General features: G+C 45.9%; 1 protein-coding gene across 2 annotated transcripts in view; it reads right to left on the reverse strand.

Annotated features, from left to right (window-relative positions):
* Window positions 1-10,806, reverse strand: part of C3H4orf54 (chromosome 3 C4orf54 homolog) — a 30,699-nt gene extending 19,893 nt beyond the window's left edge. Inside the window, exons 1-2 of one of the 2 annotated variants that reach the window (XM_039468015.2) lie at window positions 10,454-10,806; window positions 2,180-7,650 (exon numbers count right to left, since the gene is read on the reverse strand). In XM_039468015.2, the coding sequence (XP_039323949.1) occupies window positions 2,217-7,619 (5,403 nt within the window). In that variant the 5' untranslated portion in view covers window positions 7,620-7,650; window positions 10,454-10,806 and the 3' untranslated portion in view covers window positions 2,180-2,216. Of the gene's footprint in view, window positions 1-2,179; window positions 7,651-8,488; window positions 10,433-10,453 lie in introns of those variants that run through there. The other variant, XM_074396496.1, reaches the window with a different exon arrangement.
* Window positions 10,807-15,956: the final 5,150 nt, after the last annotated feature.

Below are 15,956 nucleotides of genomic sequence, written 5' to 3' on the forward strand. Positions count from 1 at the left end.
TAAAGGTTGTGCTTTCAAAAAGGGAAAAAATTTAAATTACCACTATTCAACTCCAAAATGCTAAAACTCGAATATATATCTGTGTTTACTGGAAACAATCCGAAGTCTAATCTCTCTAGACTCAACAGACAGGAGAAAGGCCAAAGGCAGCTGCTTAAGAGGACACTGTGCGAGTGTGTGCCCCATCCTCCCTCTTCTCCTCCTCGTCCTCCCTTCCCCTTGCTTCTGCACCTCCACAGCTTGCACAAAGGCCTCGTAGCATTAGGTGGTCCAAAATAGCCCTAGGTAAACACAGCACCTGTCTAAGCGACTAAAACACTTTTGCCTATTGGCTACTCTTTTCCTTCTGCGAAACTAATTCTCTAATTCTGAGTCTCCTACCATGCATACTGATTTTTTTTTTTTAATTTTACACTAAACAAAAGGTGACTTATTTGTCTTTAATTTTCTCCCTCCTCTCTTTATCTACACAGTGCCTGTTGTAGACTCTCCCAGAAGAAGAATTTAAACAATGTATGTCTGGATTGCAGCTAAAATGAGGCTTGTGTTTTCAACTGAATTCTTAGATAAAGATTTAAGGGTTTTTTGAACAGTGCCTAATGTTGTCTTACAGTCCAGTAAGTGTAATAATATTCAATAACAATCCCTTAATTTGAACAAAATTTATAGCTTGCAATACATTGTTATATCATCTGATATTCAGATGCATGTTTAGGGTTAGATATTATTGTCCCCACTGGAGATGACACATAAATGCTAGAGAGTTTGTCACACCCACGATCACACAGCTGGTGAGAAGCTGTGTGACTCCAAAAATCCAATGAACATAATTCCTGATTGAAGCCTCTTTTACTGCACAAAGCAGCAATGTTCTTCTGTTCCTTTTCCATTATAACAGAGAAAAGAGAAATAACTTATTTTTATTATAGAAGCATAAATAGGATTTCTCTTCTTTCTATCTCTCTCTCTCTCTCTCTCTCTTTTTTTTTTTTTTTTTGGTTCTAAATATGATCTTACCAAAGACTGAAAGTCCTAAGAAGGATTTATAATAGTAACCTTTCCCAATCTGAAGAGAACAGGAGTATTGGGGCAAGTTCGTCCCCACAGTTCTGACACTTTTACGTTCCTATCTGAAGGTGTCTTTGCCCTGTCATGTGTTTGACCTGAAGTGTCCTGGTTTGAACAAGTAAAACTCACTCTTCCTATCAAGTTCCACGTACTGTATTTCCAGGGACTCCTGTTTGGGCATTTGGATTAACCTAGATGTCAGGAATCTATTTACTCTGATTTCATTTACCTAGGTGTAGGTGTGGAAGTTGATTCTTCTCTGGAGAAAGAATGCAGACATAAAAATAACAGTCTTGTGGGATTAGCAGCAAAGTATAATGTGTTCAGTCTGAACAGGACTGGATTAAACACAGCAACTCCATTCAAGGAAGGAGTAACTGCAGCTCCAGAATCTGCCCCATCCTCCATAGAGATCAAAGTGTGTGTCAAAGTGTGTGTGTGTGTGTGTGTGTGTGTGTGTGTGTGTAAGATATATTAAAGACCTTGAAATCATCCTAAGAACGTGTTCTGATCATCAGAAAACAAAAATGAGAGCTTAAAAAATATAGCCCCTTTGTGTAAGCTATTTCAAAAGGAAGATACAAGAGGGGAAAGAAGATTTTCTGCAGATTTTAGAAAATGGTCCTAACAAGAAAACATCTGTCTTTGCTTCTTCATACTTCTGGGGAGCAAACAGATTGAAGAGGTTTCCAATGATCTCCTAGGATGTTCAGTTCATCCTGTGCCTGGGGCTGTCATGAACAAAGAGTGAGTCTAACTCCACAAAATCCAAGCTGAGTTTTCGTTCTTTGCCCTGCCATCATTTTCCACAGGCTGAAGGGAGAGACTCAAGGTTCACTTCCCTTCTCCTGTCAAGTGGGAAAAAAACACTCAGGCAATCTGAAAAGGTCAAAGAGCAAAGGTCGACCTTAGGGACTCAAATTTGGGGAGAGGGAGAATCCTGGCAAGAAAATTACCCCCTTCGTAAATTGGATGCAGGCTTGTTCTATTCTGCCAAAACATGCATTTCTAGAGACAGCATCCTTTGTTGTAAATCTCTCACTTCAAACACAAAGAAAAAAATGTTGTTCTTACTCTCTTAAACCTTATTATTGAAGCGAAATTCACTTACCAGCAGTTGTTTCATTCCGCTTCCTGGTGGCTGCTCATCATCTGTGTTCTACCACAAAGCTCATGGTGGTGCCATCAAAGGAAGGGGGAGCAATGATCCGTGGCCCCAGGGGCTGTGAAGTAATGCTGATGACAGGCTTGCCATGCAGCTGGGTGAAGCCCTTGGCCCCTACAAGCTGGGATGTGGCTGCTGGGGCTGAGGAGGATGAGGAGGCTGGAGACTGACCAGAAGCCAGGAAGTATGGAGCCTCAGTGAACGTTGCAGCTGCCTCTTTGCTGGGAGACTCTGTTGCCATTGGGGAGAGCTCACTGCCTCCTGGAGTGTGAGCAATTGGTGTGGGCTGCAGGGCATTTGGGGGCAGCACGGTGGGCAAAAACCCAGGGTAAATCATGTAGGTGGGTCCATAAGCCCCAGGACTCAGGGCCAAGGGAGACACAGGGATGGACATGGGAGCCACAGCCTGCTGCTGGGAGGTCATGGGCACATCCACATACTGCCCTGTCTCAGGGTCAAACAGTCTCCGGGTCATAGGCTGTACTGGTGTATCCACCAGATAATACTGGCCGGTTGTCACATCCAGGAGCATCTTACGCTGGGTCTGCTGAGGCTGTGGCTGCTGGAAGGGGTCTGTGGGGACCGGAGCTGGGCCTGCAGGTGCTGGGGCAGGCATGCTGGGTGGGGAGAAGCAGAGGACCTGGGGCTGGGCCCCCTGTAGGGCAAAGGGCAGTGGCGGTTGGTGGTAGATGGCGGTGGGGGGATGCTCAGGGCTCTGTGGCCCTGGGGGGGCAGCTACTGTCTCCCGGGGGTTGTCAGGTTTAGTACGCCAAGCTGGTCGGCTGGTTCCACTAACCTGAGAGCCTTTGGAGCTACTGGGGACCTGACTGCGGGCACTCAGTGGGGGCAAACTGCAGAGAGTGGCAGCTGAGGAGTTGAGGGGTCCCTCCCGGGAAGCCCCAGGCCTGCCAGGAAGTTCCCCTGCAGCAGAGCTTCCTTTGAGAGGGATGGTCAGGTAATTCTCACAGTCACTGTTGCTCTTCTCCAAATTGCTGCCACTTTTCCTGTTGGTCACCTCATCAGGAGGTGCCCGGGTGGCGGGAGAGATCTTGAGGGACCGGAGTCCCTGAGATTTGATGCCCTTAGCTGCTGAAGGACTCTCTGGAGAAGGTCCCTGTGGGAACTTCCCAGCGACACCCCCAGTTTTCTGAATGCTGCTGGCACTCACTGTGAACACATTCCGGTTGCTGGGGAGTGGAGGGAGGGGCTGCAGGGTTTGGGTTCTCTCCACATCCTTGTGGACTGGGGGAATGTAGAGAGATCGGGGTCTTTCCCTGGCCAGGTTCTCAAAGGCCGCTGCCCGCGCAGACACACTCTCAGCGCTGGGATTGGAGTTTCTCCGCTGCAGACGCTGTATGGGGGCCCCTCGCAGGACCACACCAGCTTTGTTTCCTGTGCCCCGCCCTCCTACCTCACCCAGCCGTTTGGACAGCCTGTCCTGGTCTCCCTCAGCACCCACTACCCCTTCCCTCTCCTCACTGGCAATGAGCGACAGCACGTGGCTGTCCGTCATCATAGGCAAGGGGTCGCTTTTGCGCTTCCACTCGTTCCTGTTGAAGCTGTACAGCTCTTCCATGGACCTCACCGCTGCAGTCAGCTTCTCCAGGGCATTCCGGGCTGGCTTTGTGGCTTTCCCTTCCTCCTTGACCTCCTCCTCCTTGAGCTTCTCTGGGGTCTTCTGGGTGGAAGCTTTGGAGACAATCTTGAGCACAGGCAGGTATGAACCCTGCTCAGGCTTATTGGGGGCAATGGTAGCCACAGGTAGCCTGCCAGATGCCCTGTGAACCAAGACTGTCCCTTCTGGGGAGGAGGAATTCAAGACTCTGCTTCCGCCCATTTTGCCCATGCTCTCCCTGGGCTCTCGGTCCAAGCTGTCTTCCCTCTGGTTCACTAAAGCCTGGCATGTAATCACCATGGGGGACAGGGATCCGGATCCGCCAGCTGCTGCAGACAGCTGCCTGGGGTTGGGTCCAGTCAGGCCCTGCTCTGGGGTAACACTGCCCTTGTCACTGCTATCCCCTGAACCTTTGATTAGTTTCCTGACATCTCTCACCTGGTGGAGGGGGCCTTGAGCCTTGGACTTGTCTCTGATGTCTCTCACCTGGAAATGGGGCACTTTTTCTAGGTTGTCTCCGCGGAAGAGTTTCTGCTGTGCCCTGCTGTTGTCCTCGATGGTCTTGAACAGGTTAGAGGCGCTGCCACCGGCCAGCTTGGGCGTGAGCAACTTGGCAATGTTGAAGTCTGAGCTCGGCTGCTGCACACTCCCCAGCCGGATCTTGATTTCAGGAGCCTTGGGTCTGATCACTGCGGTGGAGGTGGCCTGGGCAGCAGGATACTTGGTGGCCTGCTTCCCCGGCTGCTTGTCCTTGGGTGTCTGCTGGATGTTGGGGACGAAGAGGCGAGACATGATGGTGTTCTTGCTGGCGGAGATCTCCCCGAGATCAGCCCTCCAGTCGCCTCCTTTGGGCAGCTTCAGCTTCCGGATGGGGGCTTGCTCCTCCCGCTTCTCGGCCTCTTTCTCCTTCCACGACCGGAACGCACTGTTCTGACTGCGGAGGAAGATGCCCTTGACAGTCTCTGAGGCACTCTTTTTAATTTCGCACACTTCTGTGTGTCCATCGGTGACATTCCGGCCGGGTCCCGCGCTGCGCTCGCGAGGGGTACTGGCTTTGAAGATGGGGGATTTGGTGCCGGCCACGGATCCCTCCCCGCCCGCATCGGACACGCTGACCACCGTGTACTCGGAGCCGGCCTCGGAGTGGCGAGAGCTCTGCCTCTGCAGGCCCCTCTCTCGCTGCCTCTCACTCCCGGGGCCGCCCTCCGGCTCCTTGGAGGTGCCTGCGAGGTGGTGGGATGTATCCGTGACTTCTCCCCGCTCCATTTTGAACTCGTGTTCTCGCTGCATCTTCTTGGAAATGACGTTTTTGAGCAGACTGGAGGCGAACTTGGACTTCTGGGGGCCGTCGGCGCGGGAGGCGGGCTTGCTGCCCTCGGAGGTCTCGGAGCCGTCGTCAGTGGACGCCGAGCCGGGACCCTTGCCGGGGCCTTTGGTGGCCCTGCCGGGCCCAGGGACCGAGCTGGCTTTGCTGTCACTGCGTAAATTCAGGGGCTCCAAAAGGGTGACGACGCGGGAGCCCGTCTGGACCTGCTTCTGGAAACACAGGGGCGTCTCCACGTGTTTGATTTCCCCCTCGACTTTGCTGACCACGAACTCCAAGGCCTTGGTCTGAGACTTCTTGGACTGGATGTAGAGCTGGTCGGCAGTGGCCCGGGCCCCACTGCCCTTCCTCAGCCCTGCAGCCACAGAGGCCGCGCTGCTCCTGAGGAGGCTCTGCTCCACCCTGGCCCCAACACCCCCACATTTTAAGTCCAGGAAGGTCGACCAGCGCCCAAAGCCCACCTCGGAGAGCGTGGTGGAGGACTCCCGCGAACTGATGTTCAGAGCCTCAAAGTAGGGGTAAGCCAGGCTCCGGAAGGCCCGGGAGGTCAGGTTACGCACCTCTTTGTCCGCATCGTCCAGTTCGCTCACGGCACTGGAGGCTCCGCTGGAGTAGTCCACCAGCTCCTTTGCCCGGATGGCCCCGCACCTGGTTTGCAGGCGAGCAGGGACAGCAATGAATTTCTTTGCATGGTCCTGAGCCACGGCTGCAGCCGAGTTTTGCTTCAGCAAACTTGAATTGTGTTCAGCAGCTGTGGAGACGCGGAGGCTCATGTCGCCTTCATGCTTGGCAGCATAAATAATGTTTTGCTTTGCATGCACGTTGCTAGGCTCATTTATAGCCCGGGAAGCCGGTTTGATTGATAGGAGGATCTGGCTTGCTGCACTCCCACAGCTGCTGGCGGCGGCGGCTGCTGCCCCTGAAGCTACCTCCGGGGTCTCGGGCACAGACTCACTCTGGGTGGCAGTGCCAGGCCCAGTGGGTGGGGGAGTGGGGCCACTGTCCGAGGGGCCGCTGCCCACTTCCGTGCTGCTGGTGTTGCGACCACTGCGGCCTGCGTCGGGGCGGGCCAGGTCGCTGCTGGTGGGGCTGGGCGTCCGCGTGGTGTTGGTGCTGGGAGTGGTGCTGAGGTAGCAGCTGTTGTCGTCGTCCTCTTCGGTCGGACTGGTGATGTCCCCCGGGGTCTCGTCGCTGCCACCAAAGGAAGCATAGTCCACAAACGAGTAGATCACGTTGTTGTCCTCGAAATCCCAGCGGGAGGCCAGCCCCACGTCGAAATCCATGTCCTGTTCCACCTCACTCAGCTGGATCTCATGGGTGGTGATGTAGTGAGCGTCTTCGACTTTAGGGGGGTCCCTGCTGCCCTGAGACTTGGCAATAATGTCCCTGCACTCTGTTCCATCTCCTGCCCCTCCTCCCCCTCCTCTTCCTTCTCCTTTTCCTCCTCCTTCCCCTCCTCCTGATTTTTTCCCTCCTTCTCCTCCCAAGGGCTGGCAAACTTTGCTCTCACCACTCTCACTCTCAAAGCCTAAGGATGAAGAGGAGGTGGCCAGAGCCCCCGCGGATGTGGTGGAGTCCTCCATTTTGGAAAGGCCATCCTCTTTTGCTTTGTTCACCGGAGAGGAAGATGAGGAAGATGAGAAGTTGCCACCCTCTTCAGAGGCAGAATGCTGGGATCTGGAGAGTTCAGAGAAGGCAGGATTTTTCTGGGGGCTTGGAGCCTTGCACTTTTGACTGCTGGGTTCATCTTGGGCTTTCTCCTTTGGGATCCTAGAGGCCCTCTGACCCCCAGGGCAGTGCCCCAGGGTAAGTTTCATAGTCCGGGGACTCTCCCTCTGGACTTCAGCTGAAGCGCACATCTCCACATATTTCGCTTCTCGCTGGGAGGACGCTGAAGGCTTGGGAAGTGGCCACAGCTGCTGCTTGAGCTCCTGGCTGTCTTGAGCACTGCTCACCCCGACCCCCACCTCTGCCTGTCTTGCTTTGGAATTCGGCTCAGGAGGGGCAGTTTCCATTATGAGCCCTTGCCCACGATTCAGCCACAGGAAGAGACAATGGTGAGCGCTGGGGAAGTCTTGGGTTCCTCTCTGGCTCCGGAGGGGCTGCAGAGTTGCCCGAAGCAGGGTCCCACGTGTCTGGACTGGCCCCAAGGCTGTAGGCACTGCTGCCACTGCTGCCACCACCTCCCAGTTCTTCAGCCCCTGTGACGGGGCCGCAGCAAGGCTGAAGGAGGCGGGAAGGCTCCTGGATGGGGTGGTGGAGGTGGTCCGTGGCTGGGGGGCTGCTGCTCTGGCCGAGACCGTGGCCAGTGTTCTGTAGCTGAGCTGTCCTGTCCAGTTGCTTGCCTGGCACCGTCGGCCACAGCGAGGAGTCTGAATGCCATCGGCCACGGAAGAAGCAGCATCTGTAGGTTGACCCCGGGACTCCCAGAAATGAAAGGAAAGCATGTGCTGTTTCTTGTGAAGCCTTGTCCCTTTCCTGGATGGTGTGAGAGAGGGTCACGTCATTCCAGAAATATTTTTAGTGTCCATTCCCTAGTCATATCGAAACCACAGTTGAGGGTAGAAAGAAGAGGCTCTAACGAGATGAAAAGAGAAGGTTGGGGGTGGAGGAGGCATGTGGGTTCTAATTCAAATCAGCCAAATGTTCTATGTAATCTATTATAGCGATGTCTAGCAAGTATGAAATTATTCTTTCCTCACAGCCATCTTTCACTCTCAAGTTTTTGATGAGATGGCTCCCCCAACTTGTTCTTAAATAAAATTCAAAATTTTCACGCATTTCAAATGAATTAAGGACACTCTGGAAATATTTCAAAAGTCTCCCTGGTACATATGGTAGCTTTATATTTGCCTCAAAATCTATGCATTTCTTTTTCTTTGGACAGCCAAATCAGATGAGTTTTGGTAGTAAAACTTTTCATAGGAATAGAATACTCCATCCCTCTTTCCCCAAAGGTACACACTATGAAACATGACCTGTTTGTTTCAAAATAGAAGAACCTCTCCTAGAATTCTTACTCTGGTGACTCAAAGCATAAAGAGCAATTTTTAAAGACCTAAACTTAACACTTTAAATACATTTTTAATTATAATCAGTAGAAAGGCATGTGGAGCCAAAATTGACACTACTTCAAATCCCTACAGTACCTTAATCAATCTCAAAAAAGTTCCCTAAACTTGTAGAACCATGGCAAGACAATAAACCTCCAATTAAATATAGCCCAAGCTGCAGCCTCATGATTAGGTTACACTGGCTGAATTCCAGGCCTGTAGGGCTCTGTGTCAAAAAGCAAAAGAATAACGAATACACTTACCCTTCAAGAATACAGTGTGGCTTGGAGGGAGGTTCAGAGAGGAAATGTGACCCACTGGCATGACCCATGGAAACGAAGCCAAAATCCCAGTTCACTGGCTCTGAAGTACCTCCATTTCAGACAATTAGGTAGTTGTGCAAGCAAATTTGCCAGTCAACTTGAGATGGGGGTCTGTGCTGGCCATCCCCAAAGCTGATTCCTTGGGTACTATCAGTGGAGAACCATGATGCTTGATTTTGGTGAGATCTGACCCTTGTCACCTGCTAGGCCCAATTTCACCACTATACATAGTTTATGTGTCACTTATGCCGATTGAATAAAGCACTATTTTAAACATCCACATTTGCGGGAACAAAAATAACATCATCTACCATTCCCTTCCAACATGAATGCCACCTCCACACAGAAAAATGTTCTTTCCTCTGAATAGGCATGTGGGTAGGTACGGAGTGGGAGTCCCTAACAACTCAAGCATCTACCTTCCCATACTTGGGCTGCAGACAGCACAGGTCGACCATTCTCCCCACAACTCCCTTCTGCCCACACCACTGCCATTAAAAGGACGACTTCAGGCAAGACTCAAAATTCCAAGAATCACAATGTAGACAGAAAGCCAGAGCTGTAGGTGAGGAGAGTAAAAGAGGAAAGGAAAAGGAAAGAAAGAAAGGAAGAGAACGAAAGAACGAAGAGAGAAAAAACTTGCTAAATGTGCAATCAACTTTTTGATTATAGAGAATCATGTTGCGCATCACAAAATCTTAGCATTTTTTTATTTTTTATTTTTTTGAGATGAAGCCTCACTCTGCCTCTCAGACTGGAGAGCCGTGGCACGATCTCGGCTCACTGCAACTTCCACCTCCTGGGTTCAAGCGATTCTCGTGCCTCAGCTTCCTGAGTAGCTGGGACTATGCCTGGCTAATTTTTGTATTTTTAGTAAAGATGGCGGTTCACCATGTTGGCCAGGCTGATTTCAAACTCCTGACCTCAACTTCGACCAGCCTCAACTTCCCAAAGTGCTGGGATTACAGGCGTGAGCCACGGTGCCCAGCCCTTAGATTCTTAATGATAGTAATTACAATATTCACAGCTAAGACTTACATAGCATTTACTATGTGCCAAGAACTACTGAAACATTTTTAATGTGTGTGTATTAATTTATTCGATCCTCATAACAACTTGATGAGTTAGGTGTAATCATTGTTCTAATTTTATAGATGGAAAAGCTGAGGCAGAATGATGTTAAGAAATTATGTGGCAGACTTCAAACCCAAGCAGTCTGGCTTCAGAGCTTGGACCTTCACCATTATGCTACACAGTGTTGCTGACTTCCATGCTCAAACTCTACAGGGCACCCAGATTCACAGTTAGAAGGAAACCACTTATCTGTCCACTAGGCAATTTCATATCATCTGCATAACCACAAATATACCACATAACTTGCTTGTTTATTCTGGTTTTTCATATAACAAAATTGTGTACACATTATGTACCCAGGTATTAAGGATCATAAATCTATAAATAAAATGAAATAAAATATAGTTGGCTACTTCAGGCAAACTGAGTATTTTCAACGTCCCAATTTAATTTTGCTTTGAGACTGATCGTGCCTTGGACGGTAAACCCTGAACACAGCCGTGAGCATTGTGGAGCATACATTCTCCATAGCAGAAGAGAAGGCAGAGTTTCTGCCCATCAAGGCAATTATAGTCTAAGGAGGAATTTTTCCAGCACTTTTCATATGGCCCTGTCTGTCATGACAACAGATTTCAGCAGAGTTTCTCTCTGCAGTTGGCACACTACAAAATTGGAAGGTCATATGCCCTAAGTGTAGGTTAAAAGATAATTGCTTAATACCCAAAGTTCTGAAAATCCACCTCCAGCATCTTGCTTCTCCTACAGAGCACAGCCTTAGCTAAAAATCCCCAAGAGGCAAAGAGAGAGCATCGTTCTGACAGTGGTACTTACCTCCACAGTATCTGTGTGGCTCCTTTACTGCTTTCTGTCTAAATGAATGCCAGTGTAGGAAAAAATCTGAAGGGAAATCTTTTCAAATGAAGTCAATTTCCATTCCGGTTTAATTCAAACCACAAATTCTCTTTAGAAATCAAACAAGCTGAAAATTTGGAATAGAACAGACTCTATTAAAAGAAAAAACAACTGATAAATAGAAAAACAATGAAGGCTAAAATGAAGCAATTAAGAACCCCAAACTGCTTGCCCTCTGGCATTTTCAGAGTCCTGGTGCAGTATATGTTCCTATGAAAATGAATGCTGTCAGTTTTGTTGAAATAACTTGTAGTCATTAAGTAGCCATAGAGCCTTTTATTTCTTAATATGACTACAGTCATTTTTTTTTTTTTACAGATGAACTCAGTGATTGCCTGTCTCATCTCAACTCTTGAGCAATTAACAGTGACTAATGTCACCAGCATTAAACCATATTAAGCAGGCACACTAGCAAGACCAGGCTAGGTACACTTAGCTGATAACTTTATATGGGAATTCAAAGAGTAACAAAGGAAATGACTCAGTATCATTATTTTTATCTCTGCAGAGAAAGTTTCTTAGCATTCCCTGAAAGTGTTGGAGATGATAGTATGTAAAGGAATGAAGGCCTGACTATCCACCAGTTGGTAAAAGGACATGGCTACATTTAGGGTTTCCTGACAGTGGCATAATATGATAAATAAATATGTCATTCAAAAGGAAAAACAGTTTATCAAAGGTAGACCACTAGCCCAGAAAGGAAGAGTCAAACTGAGACTCAAATGAGGACTCAGACAAAGGACTTACCAAGCACAGACATTCTCAGGATTTTCTGGGGGGCGACGGGTGAAATGTATTCTCTGAATACCTTAAATTTTGTGTAAGGCTTTCCATAGACACTTGCACAGCTATTCATACACTGATGTGAAGGAGTCTTTTCCATTGGACACAGCTTACTACTCAGAGGGTGACCAGTTTTGTCTCCTCCTGACCCTGGTAGGCACTCACAAGAATTACATCTAGGGGACAGGCCCTGTATGACCTTTTTACCTGAGGGTGACAAAGAGTGTTCATTATTTGGCTCTCAGGGTAAATGCTGTATATATTTTTGCTCATTTGTCCCGTCAATCATACCATAAAAAATTCAACTATCATTCCCAATTTATAGATAAGAATTGGAAGCTGAGTGAAACATGTGCTCTGAATGAATTTTCATAATGGGTAAGTGCTAGAGCCTTGATTAAAACACAGCTCTGAGTGACTGGCTCATGCTAAGTTGATTGAGCATTCAGTCTATTTGGTGGAGGTCACAGGGTCATGCCCACTGCTGGCCAGTTAGCTGTTTCACAGCCTCAACCAGCTGCCTGCACAAGGGAACAGTTGGTTACCATGGAGCCCAAGGAAACGGAGTGGCAGGATTAATATAAAACTATCCCTGTGAATAGAAAAACAGCATGTACCATGGGGATGAATAAGTAGCACTATCTTCTTGTGCAAAGAAGAGCACGTTATCGTAGAATCGTGCCATGCACACTGTAGATGCAACCTGTTAGCTATGCCACTAAAACTTGGAAGGGCAGGAAGAAACTATTCACCACCAGAAATAAAATCTCACCAACAGCCTCTCAAGGCCTGCACACAGAGGTCAGGGCTGATGCAAAAATGTTTGCTACTTTCTCCCTTGAGTCAGGTTGTATATTAAGGAGTCACTCCTCTCTGATCTCCCTCCCTCTCCTTCTCCTCTCTAAATGGTCTCTTAGGCATTTGCCCTCCCTTTCCTCACTCCCATTGCCCCTCTTTTTCCTCTTAGCCCCTGACTTGTTATCCCAGATAACAGTTTTCACCTGGCTTTCTCTTAAGGCCGTTATGGAGGTTTTGGTGTTTCAGATCTTGCTGGATAATGGGAAATTCTTCCTTCTAGACCAGCCTCAGAATGAAACATCGACAGGAAAAAAAAAATATTTTCTATGTAATACTGGCAACTTCAAATAGCCTAATCCTAAATCTTGGTCTATCTTATCTAAGACCTCTGTTTGTTAGCCCAGAATGCATGATGTAGGGCCCAGAGAAGTGAGTGGCCAAGGACACCCTCCCCAGTGTGGCGGGCAGGACAGAAAAGCTGCCTCATTAGGCTTTCAGAAGTTCCTGTAAGTTTTGTCAGGTTGATGATGAAACAGAGTTTAATTAACCAGCCAACTCACATGCCTGTCTACAGAATCACATGAATGACTTATTTCTGTGACTTTTTAAAAAGAAATAATTATTTCTGGCCTTTTAATTCTTGATATTGTATTTTGAGGGCTAAAACCATGTTTCTGTTTCTGTTTATTTTGGAAAATGTTTCTTCTCCCTACACACCTCGTTTGAGACTTCAGTGATTTCAAACATAGCCTGTAAAGAAATACTCAATATTTTATTTTTTAGCTTTCTGTTTCTATGAATATTGTTGAAAATTATTTAAGATATTATGTCTTCCCTTTCTTCAAATCTCACATTCAAACCTTCACAAACCTCAAGTACTGAGATGCAAATTAGAGCAACTTTTTAGAAAACAATCTGACCATTTATATTTATCAGACAAAATAGAAAGATTATGAGGGTTTAATATTGTATGCACGAGGATGCTTATTGTAGTACACTATGATGGTATAAAAATTGGAAACCACCTAAATATCAATCAATAGAGAAATGATTGACTGATTACAATGAATGCATACCATGAAACATTGTGTAGACATTAATTCAAATAAACAGTTTTAACCTTGAAAGGATTTCCATGAAGAGAAAATTGAGGAATAAAATGTGTTAGTACTATTCCATTTCAAAAGTAACAATAACAGTAATATCCATTTAAGTAAGCACATAGTTCTACAACATAGAAAATATTATGGGAGGCCGGGCATGGTGGCTCACTCCTGTAATCCCAGCACTTTGGAAGACCGAAGTGGGTGGATCACAAGGTCAAGAAATCAAGACCATCCTGGCCAACATGGTGAAACCCTGTCTCTACTAAAAAATACAAAAATTAGCTGGGTGTGGTGGCATGTGCCTGTAGTCCCAGCTACTCAGGTGGCTGAGGCAGGATAATTGCTTGAACCTAGGAGGCGGAGGTTGCAGTGAGCTGAAATCGTGCCACTGCACTTCAGCCTGGAGCCTGGCGACAGAACCAGACTCTGTCTCAAAATAAATAAATAAATAAATAAAATAAAATATTATGGGAGTATAAATACAAAACTAACATTATTTTTGTATGCCAGGGAAGGTAGAATTCAAGAAAGGGATGGGTGCATTGTTACATTTTCCTTTAGGTAGCTCAGTGTTTGAATTGTTACAATGAGCATGTTTTTCTTCTATAATAGAATAAATAATTTTATTTCGGAAAAATGTATTTTCTCTGTAACTTTTCCCTAAGATAAACTCAAACTAATCTGAAGCTAAAAGTTGAAGCAAAAATATTCACAATGGAATAGACTAAAGACAGATCTTTTAGTTTAACTTCCTTATTTAACTTCCTTTATCAGTACTGGAACAGAAGTTTAGAGAAGTGACTTGCACAAGGTCACACATCTCTGAATAGGTGAGGAAGACTAAAATTCATTTCTCCTGACTTCAAATCAGTGCTTGCTGTTGTGTTGTTCAAACTTTGACATCAGAGTGACCAGAAGGAAGAGGAGACTTAATTGCATTCTCATAAAAATGTGGTATATTTCCTTACAAAGCAAAAAATTTCATTGTGACATATTTTATCTTAAAAACTATGTGAATGTAATCAACAAACTAGTGTCACACATAACAACATGAAGGAACCCCAAACAAAATTTTAAGGAAAAGAAGCCAGTGGCAAATAGAGCATACTATATGATTCTATTTATATAGAAATCTAAAACAGGACAAAGTAATCAGTGATTAGTTGGCAGTCAGGGTAGTGGTTAATTTTAGTGACACTTGGGCTCTGGAGTGCTGGTAGTGTTCTATTTCTTCATCTGGGTGGCAGTTATGTGGATGCATTCACTTTGTAAAAGTATATTGAACTGTGTCCTTGTGACTTTGCACTTTTCTGAATAAATGTTATACAATATAGTCATTAAGAATTAATGCGATTTTTATAATCATGTCTGTTTTGATGTATGTATTTTTCAAATCTTGAAATAAAGTTTCTAGTTTATGAAAATATGCAATATTTATCTTGTCCTTAACATATCACCTGGTATACTGCAGAGTCCCTCCAGAGATGTCAGTGCCCTGGTGTGAGAAGCAGGGGGTCAGAGCCAACATTCAGGGTATGGGCAGTGCCACACTGACTGAGTTTGAATAGTGACTCCACTATTCCTAGTCATATAACCAAGGACATGTAATTTAGCTTCCCTGTATCCCAATAGGGTACACTTCAATAAGGTTGTGGAGATTAAGTTAGAGAATACATTTAATGCACTTAGTATAGAACCTGGCCCATAGTAAGCACCGAAAAAAATGCTAATGATTGCTAACTATTGTTGTGCTATGGGGAAATTTTAACCCTTCTTCCACTACACCTGTGTCTCCACACCTACCACATACACACCAAGACATTACACATTGCTTTGCATTTATCAGATGTTCAATTTTTTTGCTGAATTGAATGCAACAATTCCCCATGGTCTGAAGAAAAAAATTCAATCTCGTTAGTTCTCTTTTAAGGTTGTCTCCCATTTCAGTTTCCACCTACTTTTCCAGTTTTAGTTTATTCACTGCTTTATATAAATCTCCTGTCCCAAACACAATGTCTAAAACCATTCCCACAGATGCCTTGAATGTCTTTTTATCTCAGGAATTTTCTTTGCACTCTACCCATTTCCTGAAATATCCATCCTCCTTCTCTGTACCTTCTATAATTTAACCAATCCTTTTAAGATTGAGACTAAATTTATCTCCCATGGCAATGCTTCTAATCCTTTTTTTTTTTTTTTTTTTGATTCACAAAACCCTTTGAGAATGTCACAATTCACTCTTTTTTTTAAAAAAAAAATATGCACATGTATACAAACCACCCAGTTCTGGAAGTTTTACAATCCCCCTGAATCCTAGACCAGTCCCCCATCTAGGGTTCCCCAGTCTACCATCACCATCACAAAATGACTCTTTTCTTGATGCGCATAGTAATTACTCTGGACTGATACTGATACTTCTTTTATTGAAATTTGCTTTCATTTGTATGTGTTTTTCCTTTCACCTTGAAAGTAAGTCTCTTGAGGATAAAGATATTGTCTTATACATTTTTGTTTGCCAACAATGACTAGGCAATGTGCCTCTCACATAAGGAGAACACAATAAAGAATTGCTGACTAATTGACCCCTGATTATCTATATTATTTTCTCTGTTGATCTCATCCTGACCCTTTATTTTAAACATTTTGTGTTTATTGATGATTGCTAACTTTTATGCCTTTGTCTAAACAGTGTCTTCAATTCTAACTCACATATCTCATGGGCTACATGACATTTT

The sequence above is a fragment of the Saimiri boliviensis genome, chromosome 3 (assembly GCF_048565385.1).
Source record: "Saimiri boliviensis isolate mSaiBol1 chromosome 3, mSaiBol1.pri, whole genome shotgun sequence".
Classification (NCBI taxonomy): domain Eukaryota; kingdom Metazoa; phylum Chordata; class Mammalia; order Primates; family Cebidae; genus Saimiri; species Saimiri boliviensis.